Below are 22,102 nucleotides of genomic sequence, written 5' to 3'. Positions count from 1 at the left end.
AGCAACACAGAGTTGCAGTTTGGCAGCAGAATGGGTCTCCCAGGAAGCAACACAGAGTTGCAGTTTGGCAGCAGAAAAAGGGCCCAAGAACTTGTGAATGAGATTTCACAGAACCTAGGGCTGAAGAACAACTAAGTTTACATAGGTAAAACCTGGCTAGAAAGAATATGCACATAAAAGCCTATGAAAAAAGAAAAAAGATACATTATGCCTTTTACAGGGAGGATAATTGGGAAGTGGGTGTGGCCCACTGATGACGCCTTAAGAGGTAGAAATAGCTATCTGGGTCTCCCAGGAAGCAACACAGAGTTGCAGTTTGGCAGCAGAATGGGTCTCCCAGGAAGCAACACAGAGTTGCAGTTTGGCAGCAGAAAAAGGGCCCAAGAACTTGTGAATGAGATTTCACAGAACCTAGGGCTGAAGAACAACTAAGTTTACATAGGTAAAACCTGGCTAGAAAGAATATGCACATAAAAGCCTATGAAAAAAGAAAAAAGATACATTATGCCTTTTACAGGGAGGATAATTGGGAAGTGGGTGTGGCCCACTGATGACGCCTTAAGAGGTAGAAATAGCTATCTGGGTCTCCCAGGAAGCAACACAGAGTTGCAGTTTGGCAGCAGAATGGGTCTCCCAGGAAGCAACACAGAGTTGCAGTTTGGCAGCAGAAAAAGGGCCCAAGAACTTGTGAATGAGATTTCACAGAACCTAGGGCTGAAGAACAACTAAGTTTACATAGGTAAAACCTGGCTAGAAAGAATATGCACATAAAAGCCTATGAAAAAAGAAAAAAGATACATTATGCCTTTTACAGGGAGGATAATTGGGAAGTGGGTGTGGCCCACTGATGACGCCTTAAGAGGTAGAAATAGCTATCTGGGTCTCCCAGGAAGCAACACAGAGTTGCAGTTTGGCAGCAGAATGGGTCTCCCAGGAAGCAACACAGAGTTGCAGTTTGGCAGCAGAAAAAGGGCCCAAGAACTTGTGAATGAGATTTCACAGAACCTAGGGCTGAAGAACAACTAAGTTTACATAGGTAAAACCTGGCTAGAAAGAATATGCACATAAAAGCCTATGAAAAAAGAAAAAAGATACATTATGCCTTTTACAGGGAGGATAATTGGGAAGTGGGTGTGGCCCACTGATGACGCCTTAAGAGGTAGAAATAGCTATCTGGGTCTCCCAGGAAGCAACACAGAGTTGCAGTTTGGCAGCAGAATGGGTCTCCCAGGAAGCAACACAGAGTTGCAGTTTGGCAGCAGAAAAAGGGCCCAAGAACTTGTGAATGAGATTTCACAGAACCTAGGGCTGAAGAACAACTAAGTTTACATAGGTAAAACCTGGCTAGAAAGAATATGCACATAAAAGCCTATGAAAAAAGAAAAAAGATACATTATGCCTTTTACAGGGAGGATAATTGGGAAGTGGGTGTGGCCCACTGATGACGCCCTAAGAGGTAGAAATAGCTATCTGGGTCTCCCAGGAAGCAACACAGAGTTGCAGTTTGGCAGCAGAATGGGTCTCCCAGGAAGCAACACAGAGTTGCAGTTTGGCAGCAGAAAAAGGGCCCAAGAACTTGTGAATGAGATTTCACAGAACCTAGGGCTGAAGAACAACTAAGTTTACATAGGTAAAACCTGGCTAGAAAGAATATGCACATAAAAGCCTATGAAAAAAGAAAAAAGATACATTATGCCTTTTACAGGGAGGATAATTGGGAAGTGGGTGTGGCCCACTGATGACGCCTTAAGAGGTAGAAATAGCTATCTGGGTCTCCCAGGAAGCAACACAGAGTTGCAGTTTGGCAGCAGAATGGGTCTCCCAGGAAGCAACACAGAGTTGCAGTTTGGCAGCAGAAAAAGGGCCCAAGAACTTGTGAATGAGATTTCACAGAACCTAGGGCTGAAGAACAACTAAGTTTACATAGGTAAAACCTGGCTAGAAAGAATATGCACATAAAAGCCTATGAAAAAAGAAAAAAGATACATTATGCCTTTTACAGGGAGGATAATTGGGAAGTGGGTGTGGCCCACTGATGACGCCTTAAGAGGTAGAAATAGCTATCTGGGTCTCCCAGGAAGCAACACAGAGTTGCAGTTTGGCAGCAGAATGGGTCTCCCAGGAAGCAACACAGAGTTGCAGTTTGGCAGCAGAAAAAGGGCCCAAGAACTTGTGAATGAGATTTCACAGAACCTAGGGCTGAAGAACAACTAAGTTTACATAGGTAAAACCTGGCTAGAAAGAATATGCACATAAAAGCCTATGAAAAAAGAAAAAAGATACATTATGCCTTTTACAGGGAGGATAATTGGGAAGTGGGTGTGGCCCACTGATGACGCCTTAAGAGGTAGAAATAGCTATCTGGGTCTCCCAGGAAGCAACACAGAGTTGCAGTTTGGCAGCAGAATGGGTCTCCCAGGAAGCAACACAGAGTTGCAGTTTGGCAGCAGAAAAAGGGCCCAAGAACTTGTGAATGAGATTTCACAGAACCTAGGGCTGAAGAACAACTAAGTTTACATAGGTAAAACCTGGCTAGAAAGAATATGCACATAAAAGCCTATGAAAAAAGAAAAAAGATACATTATGCCTTTTACAGGGAGGATAATTGGGAAGTGGGTGTGGCCCACTGATGACGCCTTAAGAGGTAGAAATAGCTATCTGGGTCTCCCAGGAAGCAACACAGAGTTGCAGTTTGGCAGCAGAATGGGTCTCCCAGGAAGCAACACAGAGTTGCAGTTTGGCAGCAGAAAAAGGGCCCAAGAACTTGTGAATGAGATTTCACAGAACCTAGGGCTGAAGAACAACTAAGTTTACATAGGTAAAACCTGGCTAGAAAGAATATGCACATAAAAGCCTATGAAAAAAGAAAAAAGATACATTATGCCTTTTACAGGGAGGATAATTGGGAAGTGGGTGTGGCCCACTGATGACGCCTTAAGAGGTAGAAATAGCTATCTGGGTCTCCCAGGAAGCAACACAGAGTTGCAGTTTGGCAGCAGAATGGGTCTCCCAGGAAGCAACACAGAGTTGCAGTTTGGCAGCAGAAAAAGGGCCCAAGAACTTGTGAATGAGATTTCACAGAACCTAGGGCTGAAGAACAACTAAGTTTACATAGGTAAAACCTGGCTAGAAAGAATATGCACATAAAAGCCTATGAAAAAAGAAAAAAGATACATTATGCCTTTTACAGGGAGGATAATTGGGAAGTGGGTGTGGCCCACTGATGACGCCTTAAGAGGTAGAAATAGCTATCTGGGTCTCCCAGGAAGCAACACAGAGTTGCAGTTTGGCAGCAGAATGGGTCTCCCAGGAAGCAACACAGAGTTGCAGTTTGGCAGCAGAAAAAGGGCCCAAGAACTTGTGAATGAGATTTCACAGAACCTAGGGCTGAAGAACAACTAAGTTTACATAGGTAAAACCTGGCTAGAAAGAATATGCACATAAAAGCCTATGAAAAAAGAAAAAAGATACATTATGCCTTTTACAGGGAGGATAATTGGGAAGTGGGTGTGGCCCACTGATGACGCCTTAAGAGGTAGAAATAGCTATCTGGGTCTCCCAGGAAGCAACACAGAGTTGCAGTTTGGCAGCAGAATGGGTCTCCCAGGAAGCAACACAGAGTTGCAGTTTGGCAGCAGAAAAAGGGCCCAAGAACTTGTGAATGAGATTTCACAGAACCTAGGGCTGAAGAACAACTAAGTTTACATAGGTAAAACCTGGCTAGAAAGAATATGCACATAAAAGCCTATGAAAAAAGAAAAAAGATACATTATGCCTTTTACAGGGAGGATAATTGGGAAGTGGGTGTGGCCCACTGATGACGCCTTAAGAGGTAGAAATAGCTATCTGGGTCTCCCAGGAAGCAACACAGAGTTGCAGTTTGGCAGCAGAATGGGTCTCCCAGGAAGCAACACAGAGTTGCAGTTTGGCAGCAGAAAAAGGGCCCAAGAACTTGTGAATGAGATTTCACAGAACCTAGGGCTGAAGAACAACTAAGTTTACATAGGTAAAACCTGGCTAGAAAGAATATGCACATAAAAGCCTATGAAAAAAGAAAAAAGATACATTATGCCTTTTACAGGGAGGATAATTGGGAAGTGGGTGTGGCCCACTGATGACGCCTTAAGAGGTAGAAATAGCTATCTGGGTCTCCCAGGAAGCAACACAGAGTTGCAGTTTGGCAGCAGAATGGGTCTCCCAGGAAGCAACACAGAGTTGCAGTTTGGCAGCAGAAAAAGGGCCCAAGAACTTGTGAATGAGATTTCACAGAACCTAGGGCTGAAGAACAACTAAGTTTACATAGGTAAAACCTGGCTAGAAAGAATATGCATATATATATATATATATTATATTGATTATGTATTAATTATTGATTTTTATGTAGTGATTATGATTTTTCCTTATGGGAAAAATCTGTTTGGTACTCATAGTTTTTGGTACTCATTGCATCTCCCGAAACCAATTAATGAGTATTGAGGTACTACTATAATTCTCAACCTAAACTACTTATAGGGTGTTAGAGGAAGGTGCATGCTGGCTAATCTTGAAAAAAATGTGGGATACATAGACGGGATAAATTACAATTATCTTTGTTGGGCAGAATTCCCATAATCAAGATGAACATTTTACCAAAGATGTGGTTTCTATTTCAGACATTATCAATACCGATGATTGATGAACTGTATTAAACAATGGCAAAAGGATATTTCTAAGTTCACATGGCAAGATGGAAAAAAAAAACTGAGAATAAGTATAAATTGTTGCAAGACGCTAAAGAAAAAGGAAAGTTGGATTTACCAGATTTAAAATTGTATTTTGTGGCATGTGGCTTGGTCTGGAGGAAAGAATGGGGGACCCTCCAAAAGAAGAGATTATTAGTTTTGAAGGGTCATGAACTGAGATTTGGATGGCAATAAAACAAGCATTTGGCATCTTCAGAGTTTCAGCCTTCATTTTCTCCTGCCCAGAAAAACAAGACTTTCCAGCTCAATCCCTGTGCAATATCAGCCTGTTTATTGTACCACACAGGAGTATGTGTATTTTGTCTACAGCCTGCCCAGAATGAGTCACCTGAGGCCCAGAAAAATAAATTACACTCTAACCCAGATTCTAATCAGGACAAGGTGACTACAGAGGTTCTCCCTCCCAGATTAGCAAAGGAGAGGAGAAGAAAAAGATAGGAGAAGGAGGGAAGGAGAAATAGAATAGAATAACAGAGTTGGAAGGGACCTTGGAGGTCTTCTAGTCCAACCCCCTGCCCAGGCAGGAAACCCTACACAACTTCAGACAAATGGTTATCCAACATCTTCTTAAAAACATCCAGTGTGGAGCATTCGCAACTTCTGGAGGCAAGTTGTTCCACTGATTCATTGTTCTAACTCTCAGGAAATTTATCCTTATTTCTAAGTGGCTTCTCTCCTTGATTAGTTTCCACCCATTGTTTCTTGTCCTGCCCTCAGGTGCTTTGGAAAATAGCTTGACTCCCTCTTCTTTGTGGCAGCCCCTGAGATATGGGAATACTGCTCTCACGTCTCCCCTGGTCCTTCTTTTCATTAAACTAGATATACCCAGTTCCTGCAACCGTTCTTTGTATGTTTTAGCCTCCAAACCAGGGGTGAAATGCTCCCGGTTCAGACTGGATCGCCCGATCCGGTAGCGATGGCGGCGGGTGGTTCGGAGAACCGGTAGCAAAAAAATCCCTGCATCCCCACCACCACCATGCCCATCTGAGTCGCAGGATCATCAGAGGCTTTTTTTTTTTTACTTCTACAACTTCTTCCACCAAAAAGATGCTTTTAAAAGTAAAAAAAAGCCTCTGATGATCGCGCAGATCGTCAGAGCCTTTTCAAAGCATTTTTTTAAGCACCTCTTCCCCTAGGTTGCAGGAAAAAAATGCTTTAAAAGTCTCTCTGATGATCCCAGCTGAGTTGCCTGATCTTCAGAGAGACTTTTCAAAGCACTTTTTAAGACGATCAGGCAACTCAGCTGGGATCATCAGAGAGACTTTTAAATTATTTTTTTCTGCAACCTCTTCAGCGGAAGAGGTGGTTTAAAAAATGCTTTGAAAAGGCTCTGACGATCCCAGCTGTGTTCCTGATTGGCAGAGGCTTTTCAAAGCATTTTTTTCCATTTGCAGAAAAAATGCTTTGAAAAGTTAAAATAATTAAAAAAAAAAGTTGGCCACGCCCACCCAGTCACATTACACCCCCCCCAACCAAGCCACGCCCACAGAACCGGTAGTAACAAATTTTACATTTCACCCCTGCTCCAAACCCCTAATCATCTTTGTTGCTCTTCTCCGCACTCTTTCTAGAGTCTCAACATCTTTTATACATCGTGGCGACCAAAACTGAATGCAGTATTCCATATTGGAGAAAGAGAAGAAAGAGAAAAAAGGAGATGAGAGGAGAGAAGGGGAAAGGAGAAGGAGAAGGAGAAGGAGGGAAGGGGAGCAGGAGGAAAGAGGAAGAAGAGGAGGAGGAGGAGGAGGAGGAGGAGGAGGAGGAGGAGGAGGAGGAGGAGGAGGAGGAGGAGGAGGAGGAGAGGAGGGGAGGAGGGAGGAGGAGAGAGGAGAGGAAAGGATACAAATAATTATTTATGAGGTCAGTGTCTATAGTTCCCATCATCCCCCATCAGTCTGATCAATGTGGCCTCCCCCACTCACCTCATTGATGAAATTAAGCAAGAGCTGGAAGTCAGAAGGGCTGTCAAACAGGCCATGGACAACGATGACAGGCTTATAAGAGGCGGTGAACGTGAGGAAAAGGAAGGTGAGGCAGAAAGCAGCCAGTAACCGGAGACAGCCTCGGTGGTGTGGCATGGTCCCACCAGCTGGACAAGAGAGAAAGGTTAAATTGACCTCCAGCCCAACCCTAGGAGATTTCTCACTGTCCATTTAATCCAGAAATTCCTTTCTCTGCTCAAAAGTATATTATGGAGTGACTGCTCAACCTAGAAGTGGGAAACACTGAGTCTACGGCCATATCAAGAATAATCACAAAATGGGGGATCTGGACACACACCCCTCTTATTTACTCCAAAGGCAATTGTTGAAATCCCTTCCCATTCACCTTCACTTGTTCCTTGGATGTTTTTTCCCCCCTCATTTAATTTTGTTGCTTTTTTCAGCATGAGGATGCAGTTTGAATCAAAGCTTCAGGTTATAACCACTCCTCACTTTATTTCCTAAAAAAGGCTGCAGAGAAAAATTACCTCCAATGCATCCCCATAGGAGCAGTAGGCAGGCCGGCAGCTTGAAACATTACAGGGGAAAAATGGGCACGTAAGAAGTGTGAAATATAAATAAATACAGAAGTCTAATGTTCGTTTTAAGAGTTCATGCGATCAGAGGGACCTGGATTAATTCTTACACTGGTTGAAAAAAAAATTGTAAATGTGGACTGTACCCTTTTAGACAGCTGGAGAATTACCTAATTCACCTCTCCGTTGTCTAAAATAAAAAATCTCGGCCATGGTTGACTCACTATGCAGCTGCACTTGCAGCCAGACAATAGTAACGGTTGGGGGGGTGGGGGAGGGAATGCATTGGAATGTAAGGGAGGTTTGGGAAGGAAATTTGAAATGAAAATGTGCAGACTGGAAGCCTGAGATGGATTCAGTGGTGGGATTCAACCGGTTCGCACCACTTCGGTCGAACCAGTTGTTAAATTGCAGGCTGGCCCCTCCCCTCCCCACTATTTTGTTCTCAGTGCCGGCTGACAGGACAGAGACGGAGATTAAACTAACTGAACCTTTATTAATACAAACATGACAGAGAGAGCCGGAACCCGCGCTTGACAGCTCCTTTTATACCGCCAGCTGTCAGTTGTTAACCAATGAACGTTGTGCTTACAACACCCAATCCCAATACTCCAATCAACTTAACTTAATATGTAACACCCCTTTCCACCTATCTGAGCATGCACCGACGTCAGGCGCATGCGTAATCGCCCAGGTAAGCGGGTCTTCGCCGTATCCTCCCTGAACGTCTGGGCTCCACCCCTCCGGCCCCCTCCGGCGGTGAATTTGAACTCACCTCCCGTTGTACCTCAACTCTGGGCTGCGGGCTAAGCGAGCCCCCTACTTCTACTGTACTGCTTCCCGTATCCAGCAAAGGTAAGTTCTCCTCCTCACCCTCTCCCCCATGGGTGGTCGGTGTGTTTGCCTGTGGCGGCACCGGGTGTTCCTTCTCGTATCTAACTTCCTGCGAGCTTGGCTCGGCGGCCATACCCCCACCTTTGGCCCCACTTCTCCGAGCCCTCAACTGATCCTTGTGACGCTTCCAAATTTTTCCCTGATCTATCTCAATATGGTAGGAGCAAGGACCTGCAATCCCAACAACCTTCCCTGCCAACCATAAGGGCATTCCCCCATAGTTCCTGACGTATACGTGATCCCCTATAACAAATGACCTGTATTGTCTCATGGCATCAAAGGGCTTGGCATGTCCGTACGTGGGGTGCAAACGATCTAAAGTTGTGCGGAGCTTCCGGCCCATTAAAAGTTCGGCCGGGCTCCTGTTAGTTAGTTGACAGGGCGTGGTATGTTGAGCTAATAAGAACTCCTCCACCCGCTCAGCCCACGTCCCGTGCCCTATCTTTTTCAGTGCGTCTTTTGCAGATCGCACAGCGCGTTCCGCACACCCATTGCTGGAAGGATGAAACGGCGATACTAAACAATGCCGTATGCCCCTGTGGGCTAAAAAACCCTCGAATTCGGCCGCAGTAAATTGCGGACCGTTATCCGAAACGATGCAGTCAGGCAATCCATGTGTTACAAATAGTGAACGCAAAACCTTAATGACAGCCTCTGCTGTAGTCGACCGTAATGGGACGACTTCAACCCATTTTGAAAACGCATCAGCGAGGACCAGGAAAGACTGACCCTTCAATGGACCAGCGAGGTCAATATGCAACCTCGACCATGGGGCCCCAGGCGATTCCCACTCCCCTGGGGGGTCTCTAGGCGGCATTGACATGTTCTCCTGACACTGCGAACACTATGCGACCCAGTCAGTGATGTCCCGGTCCATCAAAGGCCACCACATATAGCAACGGCCTAACGCCTTCATCCTGACCACCCCCGGGTGACCCCGATGCAATTTCTTCAACAATGAGGAGCGAAGGGGGGGTGGAATAACCACCCGGTGACCCCACAGAAGGCACCCCGCTTGAGTAGAAAGTTCGAGGCGGCGGCTGGCAAATGGCTGGAATTCTGGAGCGAAGGGCCCTGGTGGCCAACCTCTGGCCATCCAGTCCAACACCTGCTGCAGGGTAGTATCCTTCGCGGAGAACCGGGCGACGTCTGATGCGGTGATCAACAATGGCGCGTCCTCCAACAGGAACACAGAGGACACAGGGACAGGGTCCTCTAGCCAGTCAGGGCTGGGGCATCGGCTCAATGCGTCAGCGTGAGCGAGATCCTTCCCAGGCCGGTGAACCAGTCGATATTCGTATGCAGCGAGGAAGACAGAGTAACGGGTCATGCGGGGGGACAGAATTTGAGGAGCAGGGCGATCGCCTGCCAATATGCCTAACAAAGGCTTATGATCAGTGTATAATACGAAGGGACGGCCATAGAGGTAATGGTGGAACCGTTTGACCCCGGCCACCAAGGCGAGAGCCTCTTTATCTAACTGCGAATAATTACGCTCTGCTGGTGCCAAGGTCTTAGAATAATAGGCAATGGGCAACTCACGGCCAGAAGGTAGGACATGGCTGAGCACCGCTCCCACCCCGTACGGGGAGGCATCACATGCTAAGGTTACCGGCAGGTGTGTAGAAAATTGGGTGAGAACCGAGTTGGAGGTCAGGAGATGTTTGACAGCCAAAAATGCTTTAGCCTCTCGAGCACCCCAATGCCAACGAGCGTCACGTTTTAATAGCCGGTGAAGGGGCTCAGCAACAGACGCCTTATGCGGAATAAAAACAGCATAAAAGTTAAGTAGTCCTAGGAAAGATTGGAGATCAGCCTTACACTTAGGAGGAGGAGCGTCCATAATGGCCGATGTTTTAGCTGCCGTCGGATGGATTCCCGAACTATCCACCAGGAATCCGAGGAATTCCACCTGGCGCACCGCGACTTGGCATTTGGTCTTGTTAACCTTCAGACCTGCAGCAGCTAGCTTCCGAAGAACCTGCCGTGTCCGCTCCAATAGCTGTGAAGTCGAAGAAGCTGAGACGAGAACGTCATCAAAATAAGGAATAACCCCGGGGAGTCCATGCAGCAAACGTTCCATCATGCTCTGGAAGATCCCCGGGGCAACACTGACCCCGAACTGCAACCGGCGACACCGGAATGCCCCCCTATGGGTCACTATTGTCTGTGCCTCCGCCGTCAGGTCATCCACTTTAAGTTGCTGGTAGGCTTGGGCCAGGTCCAGCTTTGCAAATATCGACCCTTGCCCCAATGAGTGTAGCAGATGCTGAACGACAGGAACGGGGTAAGCATTACCTAATAGGGCCTTATTCAGCGTAGCCCGGTAGTCAGCACAAATACGGACCGATCCGTCCGCCTTAATAGGAGTTACTATAGGGGTTTCCCAGCGTGCGAATTCAACAGGTTCTAACACCCCTTGAGAAATTAATTTATCCAGTTCTGCATCCACCCGTGCCCTCAGCGCAAAGGGCACCCGGCGTGGTTTCAATCGTCTCGGGGTCACGCCAGGATCTAGGCTGAAGGATACTGGGGGCCCATTATAACAACCTAGCCTTCCATCAAAAACATCAGGAAATTCTTTAATTAGCAATTCCAATTCGGAGGACTGGATGGCGTGTACCCCCTGAATAGTAATTCCCAATGCCTGGAACCAATTTAAGCCCAATAAGCTTGGTAATGGAGCCTCAACTATAATTAACGGCAGGCGTCCTGAAAATGTCTTAAATTTTATTCTGAACTGCCCACATCCCAGCACTCTGATGGGGTTCCCTTGATAATCACGGAGTTGCAGGTTACAAGGGTCCAAACGACGACGAGAGATGTGGGGCACTAATCGCTTAATTGTACTCCAAGCAATGAGGGAGTGTGCTGACCCTGTGTCCACCTCCATCTCACACTGTCATCCCTCGATGGCGAGTTCCACATTAATTTTCGGTTTCCTATTTGGCGAGGCGGTCTTTCGCTGCGTTTGATACACCCCATTTACTCCTGCAGACTCACGCCCCCAATTCGCTCTCGGGTTCCTTCCCGCCTCCTGTCTGCGCGGACCACGATACTGTTCTTGAGGGGGCGGAGTTTTCTCCTTCAGCGTCGGGGACTGACATATCCGCGCGATGTGGCCACGGCGCCCACATCGATAGCACGTTGCCTCTTTAAAACGGCAACTGACTCGCTGATGACCCCCTCCGCAACTCCTGCATCTCCCCTGTGCTAGTGTATCTTGTCTCCCGGGCCGCGGAGAAGTCTTGATGCGAGCGACGTTACCCTCTATCCCAGGGATGTCTTCATCACTGAACTCAGTCACGTTTTGATGAATTTGCTCGCCTGTTGCCTTATTTGAGCACTGCCCCCTAGGTAAATCAGCCAGTGATAGAACGGCTAATTCAGCAGCGCACGCTTCATCTAGGGCATCCTGGAAAGATAAGTCAGGCTTGGCTATTAACCGACGCTTTAGGTTCTCGTCCCTCACTCCGCTGACTAGTCTGTCTAATAAATAATCATCTAAATTGGTAAATTGACAGTGCCTCGCTGCTTTTCTAAGTGCCGCCACATATTGGCTTATTGACTCGCCCTCAGCCTGGTCTCGGTGGTAGAAATGCTGCCGGCGAGCTATACGGGACGGCGCGGGAGCATAATGATTTTTTAACTTATTCAGGAAGTCCTCCCAGGTGCCAGCGTGTACAGACAACGGGGCCATTAACGTCATCGCTGTTTCAAACATTTCTGGCCCACACAGACTCAGGAAGTACGCCCGTTTTCTCTCACTTGACAACTCACGGTAGTCGTTAGCGATCAAAAAACAATCGAACCGAGTAACAAACGCTTCCCACGACTCCACAGTAGCGTTGAATGGAGCGAAATTCTGAGGCGACGCCATTTCTCCTCACCGCTCCGCTATCGCCCTTACTCAAATATTTTTTTTTTTTTTCTTCAGCACTGGAACCCGTTTTCGATTAATTCTGGAGGTTATACTTCCTAAATCCCACCTTCGTCGCCACTATTTTGTTCTCAGTGCCGGCTGACAGGACAGAGACGGAGATTAAACTAACTGAACCTTTATTAATACAAACATGACAGAGAGAGCCGGAACCCGCGCTTGACAGCTCCTTTTATACCGCCAGCTGTCAGTTGTTAACCAATGAACGTTGTGCTTACAACACCCAATCCCAATACTCCAATCAACTTAACTTAATATGTAACACCCACCCCTTCCAGAAGTCCCCACACACCCCATTTTGGCTCCTTGGTAAGTGCAGGGAGGCCTACTAGGCCCGAAATGGGGTGCAAGGGGGTGCAGAGCGCCTCCCTGTGGCCCATTTTTGCTCCCAGGAGGCTGCAGGGAAGCCTAGGCCCAAAACAGGGCATGGGGGGATGCAGTGGGGCCCCCCACATGGCCCCTTTTTGCTCCCAGGGGGATGGAGGAGGCCGAGTGCTGCCTGTCACACCCCCTGGCCATGCCCACCCAGCAGGTCATTAGGACAGAGAACCGGTTGTTAAATTATTTGAATCCCACCACTGGATGTATCCAACACCCAAGGTCATTGGTTGAGAACATCCGAGGCAGACAAACCATTCTCAAAACAACACAAATGCAAATGATCAATAGAGAATGGACAATGGAAGGTACGGGGAGAAAAGGGTAAATTTTCCTATACTGTTTGTGCGCGAAATAGTTAGATCCGGCTTTTCTATTTCTCTACCCATAGGGAATCCTCAGTAAAGCTCTTGGTACAAAAAAAATGTCCCAGGAGTTTTTTTTGCTCTCTACGCCAGTGGGACGGTTGACAATCTCTTTGCATTAAGCTTGTCAAGAATAAGGTACATCTCTCCGACATCTTGTTTTTTGTGGGCACTCTGTTTCATATTTTACAATCTTAAATTCATGTTGGTATATTCCGAAGCATGAATTCTGTAATTCTCTTTGATCCAACCCTCCTGACCTTCTGTAAAACCTTAAAGTTTTATGTAAGACCTTAAAGACTTCCGTAAGAGCTTAAAAGACCTGGTACTGTCAGCTTGCTTGGAGCTCCAATGGGGAAGCATCCCACTGGAGGTGGTTGATAGATTAAGATTAACTGATCCCACCTCCTCCACACCCCACCCTTCCTCCTCCCTCCCTCCCTATCATTTAGCTAGGGCTGTGTGTTGTATTTTGCATTTTTGTAATATTTTATTTATACAGTTTTATCTTTTTAATAATGCAAGCCACCCGGAATTACTCCATGGTAAGATGGGTGGCCAATAAATTTAACAAAAAAATAAATCACACAATCTTTTTTTTTTCTTTGATCGGGAAGGGGAAAAAAAAGAGAAGAAAATGAAGGGATTGGCAACCTATTAGGCACAAGTAATTGGGAAGGTCTACCCATGATCAATGTAAAATCAGAAATATAAAACATAAAAAATAATTCTCATTGCCCCTGTGAATGCAACAATACACAGTATATCTTGAAAACAAATTTCACTTTCAATTATTTTCTCTGATCGCTCTCGCAGTAACTCAACCTAGACTATGCCATTTATTCTTTCAAACAGAGGCACCAGGGTTCATCAAGCGGAAATGATTTGCCTTAGTCTACTCAGTGTCTGTAAACGTAGGATGGATATGGAAGTGAACCCTAATCCGTTATTATTCCTCACCGGGCAGGAATTCAACTGACCTACTTTCACACAAGCAGGCAGTGTCCCTTGCAAATCTGCGCTGAAAAGCATGGATTGCGTCATCCAGAAGAAATCTGTTTTCCAACTCAAAAGCCTAATCCAAGACCTGAATGCATCCCATTCATTTGAATCCATAAACAAACACGTTCCAATTTAAGACTCTTTCAGTTTTGGAAACTAAAACCAAGAGCTTGCAATATAACAAAGAACGAAGAATGAAGAAATGGATGTTTAGAGAAAAAGGCACTGATTAACTTTTTAGCCTCTTTTGGACTTTTTGTGGGGAACTGAATAAAAATGACGACATATGGATTTAATGATTAGCAATACTCAGAGACTGTTTAAAAATGGATATTGTTGTGTAATTTTAGACAGTGTGGTGGCCTAGAGGTGCCGATGCTCGCCTCACATTTAGGAGGCCGAGTATTCAATCCTAGGCAGAGACAGATGTTTCTCTATTAGAACACAAAGAGAAAATGTCTGCTGTCAACTCCACATAGACGTTAGGAAGGGCATCCAGCCAGTAAATGCTCAGCTCCATTCAGTCGCCCTGAGTTGAATTTAAGTTTCATTTCTATCTGCTGCAAAAGGAGTCGGAAGTCATTCTTTTTTTGTGTATCTTTCTTTCTACATTTTAAAAAAAAATTACTGCACCTCTATTTCCTATTTTTCTCTCTATCCTCTTTACGGTTTCCTTTCTTGATAATTCTTTTGTTACTTTTACAAATTTATTTTTACTTTGACAAATTTAATAAAGCTATTGAAAAAATAACTTAAACGGATGCTTGTAAAACCCAAGGTTAGGTACCCATTCAGATCCACCTATATGTCAATGTACCCCAAAAGAAAGCTACAGTCATTGATCTAAAATATTTCTGCCCTCTTGGAAACAGACACAAAGGAGAAGGAGATCACAGGTTGCTTAGAGTCAGAAGGCAAATCTTCTAAGCTTATTAACTAGCCAGGATTTCTCTAGATCAGCCTTCTGCAACTTTGTATGTACATAATGTTGCAGGTCTATTTAGACAGACCAGGTTCACACATGCTATGCCAGGGGTGTCAAACTCAAGGCCCCCGGGCCGGATCTCGCCGGTGGGTTGCTTAGATCTAACCCGTGGGGTTGCCATGGAAATAGCTAAGGACCAGCCCACTGGCCTCGGCCAGCGAAAACTGAGCTCAAGAGGGCTGCGCACAGCCCTCCCGGCAGAGGTGGGTTTCAGCAGGTTCTGACCAGTTCTGGAGAATTGGTAGCGGAAATTTTGAGTAGTTCGGAGAACCGGTAGTAAAAATTCTGACTGGCCCCGCCCCCATCTATTCTCTGCCTCCCGAATCCCAGCTGATCCGGAGGAAATTTATTTATTTATTTAATTAATTAAATTTATTTTTATACCGCCCTTCTCCTGCGGGACTCAGGGCGGTGTACAGCCGAGATAAAACATAGCATATAAAATTTAAAAACAGTTTAAAAAACAATTAAATAATTTCAGCCCAAAATTTAAAACAACCCAATTAAAACCAAATTCAATTAAAACTGAGAGGGTGGGATCAAGCCAGCCTGGCTAGATGGAATAAGTGTGTTTTCAGGGCCCGACGAAAAGTCCGGAGGTCTGATATCATCTCAGGGGGCAGGTCATTCCAGAGGGCAGGTGATGCCACAGAGAAGGCTCTCCCCCTGGGGGTCGCCAGCCAACACTGTCTGGCCAACGGCACCCTGAGGAGGCCCTCTCTGTGCGAGCGAACCGGTCGATGGGAGGCTATTGGCGGCAGAAGGCGGTCTCGCAGATACCCCGGCCCTAAGCCATGGAGCGCTTTAAAGGTGGTCACCAACACCTTGAAGCGCACCCAGAAGACCACCGGAAGCCAGTGCAGCTCGCGCAGGAGAGGTGTCATATGTGAGCGCCCCGTCGCTCCCATAATCCCCCGCGCGGCCGCATTCTGGACTAACTGCAGCCTCTGAGTGCACCCCAAGGGGAGCCCCATGTATGGGGATTCTGCAGTAACCTTCCCCTGGATTGGGGAAGGAATGGAGATTTTACAGTACCTTCCCTTGGAGTGGGGTGGGAATGGAGATTTTATAGTATCCTTCCCCTGCCACTCCCAAGCCACACCCACCAAGCTACGCCCACAGAACCGGTAGTAAAAAATTTTGAAACCCACCACTGCCTCCCGGGCCCCATTTTCAGCCATAATGACCTCCACCAGCCCTTTGTCAGTGAAAATGTTCCAGGCTCCATTTTTGGCCACAATGGCCTCCTGCTGCCCTCTGCCAGTGAAAACGGAGCCCGGCAGGGCCATATGTGGTCCACCCGGGCTTCGTTTTCACTGGCAGAGGGTGGCAGGAAGATTCCCCCCCCCCAGCTCCACCCTGGCCACCACAGGTGCCCCCGACACAAGTGACCTCGAGATGGCCATGCCCACCCCAGCCTCGCCCACCCCGAGTTCAAACACAAGCCTGATGCGGTCCCCAATGAAACCGAGTTTGACACCCCTGTGCTATGCTGCATTGACGTTTGTTTGGCATTGGGCCAGTATATTGGGTTTACCCAATAAAGTTCATAAATCATGGTTTATGGCCAAGCACAACACTGTGGCTTTAATTAATGAAATACAGGGCGAAACATGACTTGACACAATATATAGACTCAGCCAACTAACACTTATTCAATAAACGTTAGTTAAGCAAGTCTCTGTGGGCTGACTTTTGGGAAAATGCCAAGTAATAATCTCTGTCAGGTAATCCAGATTCAATAACCTGAATATTCAACCAAGCTATGCCTATCTTTTCTCAATATCTAGTTCCTCTCTAGAAAAACTCCACGTGGATTTTAAGGGTCTTAAAACTACATTTTGAATTGATCTTCACAGCAACCTTATAAAATGGGTTAGGCGGAGAGAGAAATAGACAGAATGCAAGTAGTCCTTGACTTACGACCACAATTGAGCCCCACATTTCTGTTGCTAAGTGAGATATTAAGTGAGCTTTGCCCCCTTTTACGACTTTGCTTGCCACAGTTGTTGAGTGAATCATTGCTGTTGTTAAGTTAGTAACATGGTTGTTAAGTGAATCTGGCTTCCCCATTGATTCTGATTGTCAGCAGGTCGCGAAAGGGGATCCGATGACACACACACACACACACACACCCCGGACACTGCAACCGTCATAAATATGAGTCACTTGCCAATCATCTGAATTTTGACCATGGGGATGCTACAAAAGTCGTACGTGTGCAAATGGTCATAAGTCACTTTTTTCAGCGCTGTTGTAACTTTGAACGGTCATTAAACCAACTGTTGTAAGTCAAGGACTACCTGTGCATAGGTGCCAAAATATACCCAGTGAGTATCTCAACTTTAGCTCAGACTTTCTCATTTTACACTTCTAAATATATTGGATTTTGACAGCCATAATCTCCAGGTGAAGATTATACCTAGGCTTTCCCAAACCACAAAGCAGATTCCTTGTCCCGACAAAAAAACTTTTTATTTAATTTACGGTGAATTCCGCTCCAGCAAAGTCTTTCTTCTCCCACAGTCTTTCAAGATAGTTCACAATTACTGACCTTTATCAGGCTTGGAGAGGGGCCAGGCCGATATCTTTCAGACTCCACAATACTTGGCAAGAATGCAGGAATGAACTAATTGTCTGCTGAAAACTTCACTTCCCTTTCGCTCCTCTTTCATTCTCTATGGGAGGGGCCCTTCATCGTCCACCTGTGGCCTTACTCCCAAGTCGACCCTTGTTCTTTAGCTGTTCCCTTCATCTGGCAACTCTGCGCATGCGCACACTGGGAACAGGCTCCAGCTGTTCGTCTGCCTCACTGATGTCTGACTCTGAAGGCAGCTGATAGTTGGCATATGGCCCTGGCCCCATCTCTGCCTCCGATGCAGAACCCTCATCAGAGCCTTCCCCAGACTCCAGGACTGGCCCACATTCCTTCCCAATCTCCTCACTGTCCAAATCTGCTGCCAGTTCCGCTGGCCACTGGCGGGCCACAACAAGGAGAGAGTTGAACCTGTCAAACTATGGGACCTTTCTCTTATTCCAGAAACTTTTTTGAGGGGGGTTGGGTCTGGATAATCAGTTCTGTTTTGCATAGCTGTGGAGGGCAGAGGGAACGAAGAGCAGCCATCAAGGCAACTATGAGATAAGAGGGATTTGAGCCCTAGCCAAGAAAGTAACCTGAGGAAACATCTCCGACAAGCCCCTCCTTAGTTCAACACAAAGATAAAGAAGAACCACATCTAGTCTTGCAAGATTCAGGGATCCATGTAGATCAAAGCCAATCAGAAAATGTTCCTCGAACAAATATTGCTAGCTTTCCCAAACAATTACACCATGTTTAATACGGAGACAGATCACTAGTTAATCTTTTGCCCCCTACTGATTGCTTTTTTTTCTGGGATTTGGTGCAGATTTCCCAACACTGCTTGATGGTGACAGAAACCAAACATATAACTCCTTGAATGCAACATATAATATCACTACTATGCTTTGCCCCAATGGTGTTTTTTCAAAGTTCTGAAGAAGCTTCTTGGATGAGAAGCGAAATGTCTTCAAGGAAAAACAAAGGAAGTCCAGTTGCCTTTTCAAAAAGCACCGTTGGGACAACTGTGACCTGGATGACTGAGAAACTCCATAGACATTTACTATGCTTTTGTGCACGCTTGCTAATCTCTGTTTGGCCAGAAAGGGAAATCTGTGTTACCCCCCGGAACCATAACTACGTTTAGGCTTAGCAAGTTATTTGCAAACAAATGAATATGTAGGAGGGAATCTGCCCAAAATATGAAACTCACAGTTGCAGGAGAATATCTGCAGAGGATGCTTGTCATACAAGTCAAGATAATAGCCAGGGATCACATGAATAAAGTCTTATCATCACAAAATAAAAAAAAAGGGGGGGAGGCAAAATTTTGGTTGCAGACATCATTTTGACTTTTTTTTTTTAACCTCAATTTGGCCACTCCTGTCCTGTTTGATGAACTTTGGTATTATTTGCGAGCTTGGGGATTTTCTTTTGAATTAAACAGAAAAAATAGGAGCGTTTGATCACTCTGATATTGTTCTGAATTCCATGCTTTTAAGGACAATTCAAATAAAATGGAATGAGAGCCAAAGAACAGCTGTGTGAATGATCAGGGAAATAGCCCCTCTCCAACTCGATGATGATGATGATGATGATGATGATGATGATGATGATGATGATGATGATTTATTTGATTTGTATGCCGCCCTATCTCCATAGGGCTCAGGGCGGCTCACAACAATTAAAAGCAAACCAGATAAAACATGTTAAAATACATATTAAACACATTAAAATAATCCAAACCCCATCAGAAAACGAAAACGAAAGTCCAGTTGCCTTTTGAAAAAGCACCTTTGGGATAACTATGACCTGAGTGACGGCGAATCTCCACAGACATACGTATTATGTATTTCAGTGGTCCCCAACCTTTTTATCGCCGCGGCCCGCTGAGCGCGCGCAGGGGTGGGGGCACGGCCCAGGAGCTTTTGCGCATGGCCCATTGCGCACGGCCCAGGAGCCTTTGCGCTGCAGCGTTCATGTCCCCCGGCCGCTGCGCGGCCCGGTGCCAGGTACTCCACGGCCCGGCACCGGTCCGCGGACCGGGGGTTGGGGACCACTGATGTATTTGTATTAAAATTGAAGAGTAGATAAATCTGGAAAACTATACTACAAGCAATGCATTCATTTCAATTCCTCAGAGGTCCTCTCTGTTAAAGGTAAAGGTTCCCCTCACACATGCGTGCTAATCGTTCCCAATTCTAGGGGGCAGTGCTCACCTCCATTTCAAAGCTGAAGAGCCAGCACTGTCTCCTTGGTCATGTGGCTGGCATGACTAAACGCCACAAAGGCGCACGGAATGCTGTTACCTTCCCACCAAAGGTAGTCCCTATTTTTCTACTTTGCATTTTTAACGTGCTTTTGAACTGCTAGGTTGGCAGAAGCTGGGACAAGTAACGGGACCTCACCCCGTTATGCGGCACTAGGGATTCAAACCGCTGAACTGCTGACCTTTCGATCGACAAGCTCAGCGTCTTAGCCACTGAGCCACCGCATCCCTCGTTCCTCTCTGTTATCCCTTGGTTAAAAGAAAGGCAAGTTGAAATGTAGAGAAACAACACCTAAAATACAGGACTTTGACATTCTGATAGGTTGAATACACACACAAACACACAAAGTATCGAGTGAATTAAGACACACAACTTTGGATCAAAGTCAAGGCTTAAAACAAACTGGCAGGCCTTGTGCTCAACCCTAGGTGTCATTTCAATATAAACAGTTGACACCTAGCATGATTGGAATTCTGAGTAATCTTTGAAGACCAAGCCTATAATTTCTTGGAAGCAATACCCACACAAACAACTGTAGTACTGACATGCTGTTACATGACAGATCTGCATCTATCAGATGTCTCCAGCGGTGAAGACAGTATTTTCCGAGGGTTAAAACAGAAAGACCCAAGATAAACCCTAAATCTTCACATACGTCTTACCTGCTCACACCTTTATTGGCAACTCCCACTTCCGGATGATGTGCTTGGAGAGACCTTGAGCTCTATGGCATGGTTCTGGCCAGGATGTTGGGATTAAGAAGGACTTCTCCTAGCTCCGCCCCTTTCCTTTGAACCACCAGCAACACCTATGGGTGGAGACAAGGAATTCCTGCCGTCATTGATCAACGCAAGACTTGACAAGCAACAGGCACCGATGGCTACAGAGGTTTCGTAAATCGTGATTTCAGATGAGGTGGAGGTGAGGTGGGCTAAATAGAAGGCTGAGCAGCCACCCCAGCCTCCGTATTTTCCTCAGTGGGTATCTCTACCACAGAGGAACATCGAAGTGAGAGATTCTTGAGGCTGCCCTCAAAAGTACCCAGAGTCAGTTACGGATTCATGAAAGATTCAGTGGAGAGAAGCATACAAAGAGAAGATACTCTGAGAAACCATTGGTCCAGTCCAAGGATGGGATTCAGCCCTGTCAGACTGGTCTGGGCGAACCGGTAGTTCTGACGATCAGCTGGCCACGCCCACTCGCCCCTCCCTACCCTGCCCTATATTTCCTTCTTTCTCGCTCAGCTGATTCGCGCGGCACAGCTGATTTCCGTGCCTCTGCTGTTCTACTTACTAAGGGTCGGCCTTAGAAGGTAAGCAGCTGAGCTTCAAATTGCTATAGTTTGAACTCTGTGCCCAGCTTCCCCAGCTAAAATATGTGGCAGTTTAGAAGCAAAAAGAAAATTGTTTTCCAAAACTGACACGTGTTAGGCATGCGTGCTCGCAAAGAACGTGCTCACCGAACTGGTTTTTAAACCAGTAGCATCCCACCACTGGTCCAATGAATCTAGAACCAAGCTGAAATAGTGCCACCAAATCTTAGGTCAGTGTTGGCTAACCTTTTTGCCATTGCGTGCCAGGAGGAGGGGGAGCACGGGGGGGGTCGCATGCGCATGCGCCCACACCCATAATTCTATGCGCCCCACCCGTGCATGTGTGGACGACTCCCCCGCTCCCCCTGCTCCTGGCATGTGATGGCCCGGTGGGCCTGTTTTTTTCTCTCCCCAGGCTCCAAAGCCTTTCTAGGAAAACGGCCCATTTGCCAACTTCCGGTGGGACTGGAAGGCCCATTTTTTGCTATCCCCAGGCTCCAGAGCCTTTCTAGGAACCTGGGGACGGAGAAAATGGCCTTCCCCACCCCACCGGAGGCCCTCTGGAGGCCAAAAACAGCCCGTTTGCCAACTTCTGGTCCCCACTGGAGCCTGGGGAGAGCAAAAATAGGGCCTCTGGTCCCACCAGAAGTTGGCAAATGGGCCATTTTTGGCCTCCAGAGGGCTTCCGAGGGGGTGAGGAAGGCCGTTTTCTCCCTCTCCAGACTCCTAGAAAGGCTCTGGAGCCTGGGGAGAGCAAAAAACGGGCCTTCCCCACCACCCCCCAAGGCCCTCCAAAGACAGGAAATAGCCTGTTTCCTTACTTCTGGTGGGCCCAGAAGGCCCAAAAATCAGGTGGCTGAGCTCGCATGCCCACTGATATGGCTATGTGTACCACCTGTGGCACGCGTGTCATAGGTTCGCCATCACGGTCCTAGGTCTTGCAGACAGGCCAGGAAGATACCATAGTTGGTGGTACTGAAAACCACCAAGAGTTGTAAAAGGACCAAGATATAAAAGGACTTTCTCCAATCAAGTCTCAACGAGGGTCATCCAAGAACATTCCAATTCCATACAGGTAGTCCTTGACTCCCAACAGTTTGTTTAGCGACCATTCAAAC

At 46.5% G+C, this 22,102-nt stretch overlaps 1 protein-coding gene across 2 annotated transcripts in view; it reads right to left on the bottom strand.

Annotated features, from left to right (window-relative positions):
* Nucleotides 1–22,102, bottom strand: part of PPT2 (palmitoyl-protein thioesterase 2) — a 90,330-nt gene that overhangs the window by 31,036 nt on the left and 37,192 nt on the right. For both annotated transcript variants that reach the window (XM_070936628.1, XM_070936627.1), the window contains exons 2-3: nucleotides 20,335–20,480; nucleotides 6,665–6,831 (exon numbers count right to left, since the gene is read on the bottom strand). In XM_070936628.1, the coding sequence (XP_070792729.1) occupies nucleotides 6,665–6,820 (156 nt within the window). In that variant the 5' untranslated portion in view covers nucleotides 6,821–6,831; nucleotides 20,335–20,480. The remainder of the gene's footprint in view (nucleotides 1–6,664; nucleotides 6,832–20,334; nucleotides 20,481–22,102) is intronic.

Source organism: Pituophis catenifer, unplaced genomic scaffold (assembly GCF_029215685.1).
Source record: "Pituophis catenifer annectens isolate HBS135680 unplaced genomic scaffold, rPitCat1.0.hap2 SCAF_2, whole genome shotgun sequence".
Lineage (NCBI taxonomy): Eukaryota > Metazoa > Chordata > Lepidosauria > Squamata > Colubridae > Pituophis > Pituophis catenifer.
The sequence above is the reverse complement of the archived record's forward strand: the minus strand, read 5'-3'. Positions and strand labels throughout refer to the sequence as shown.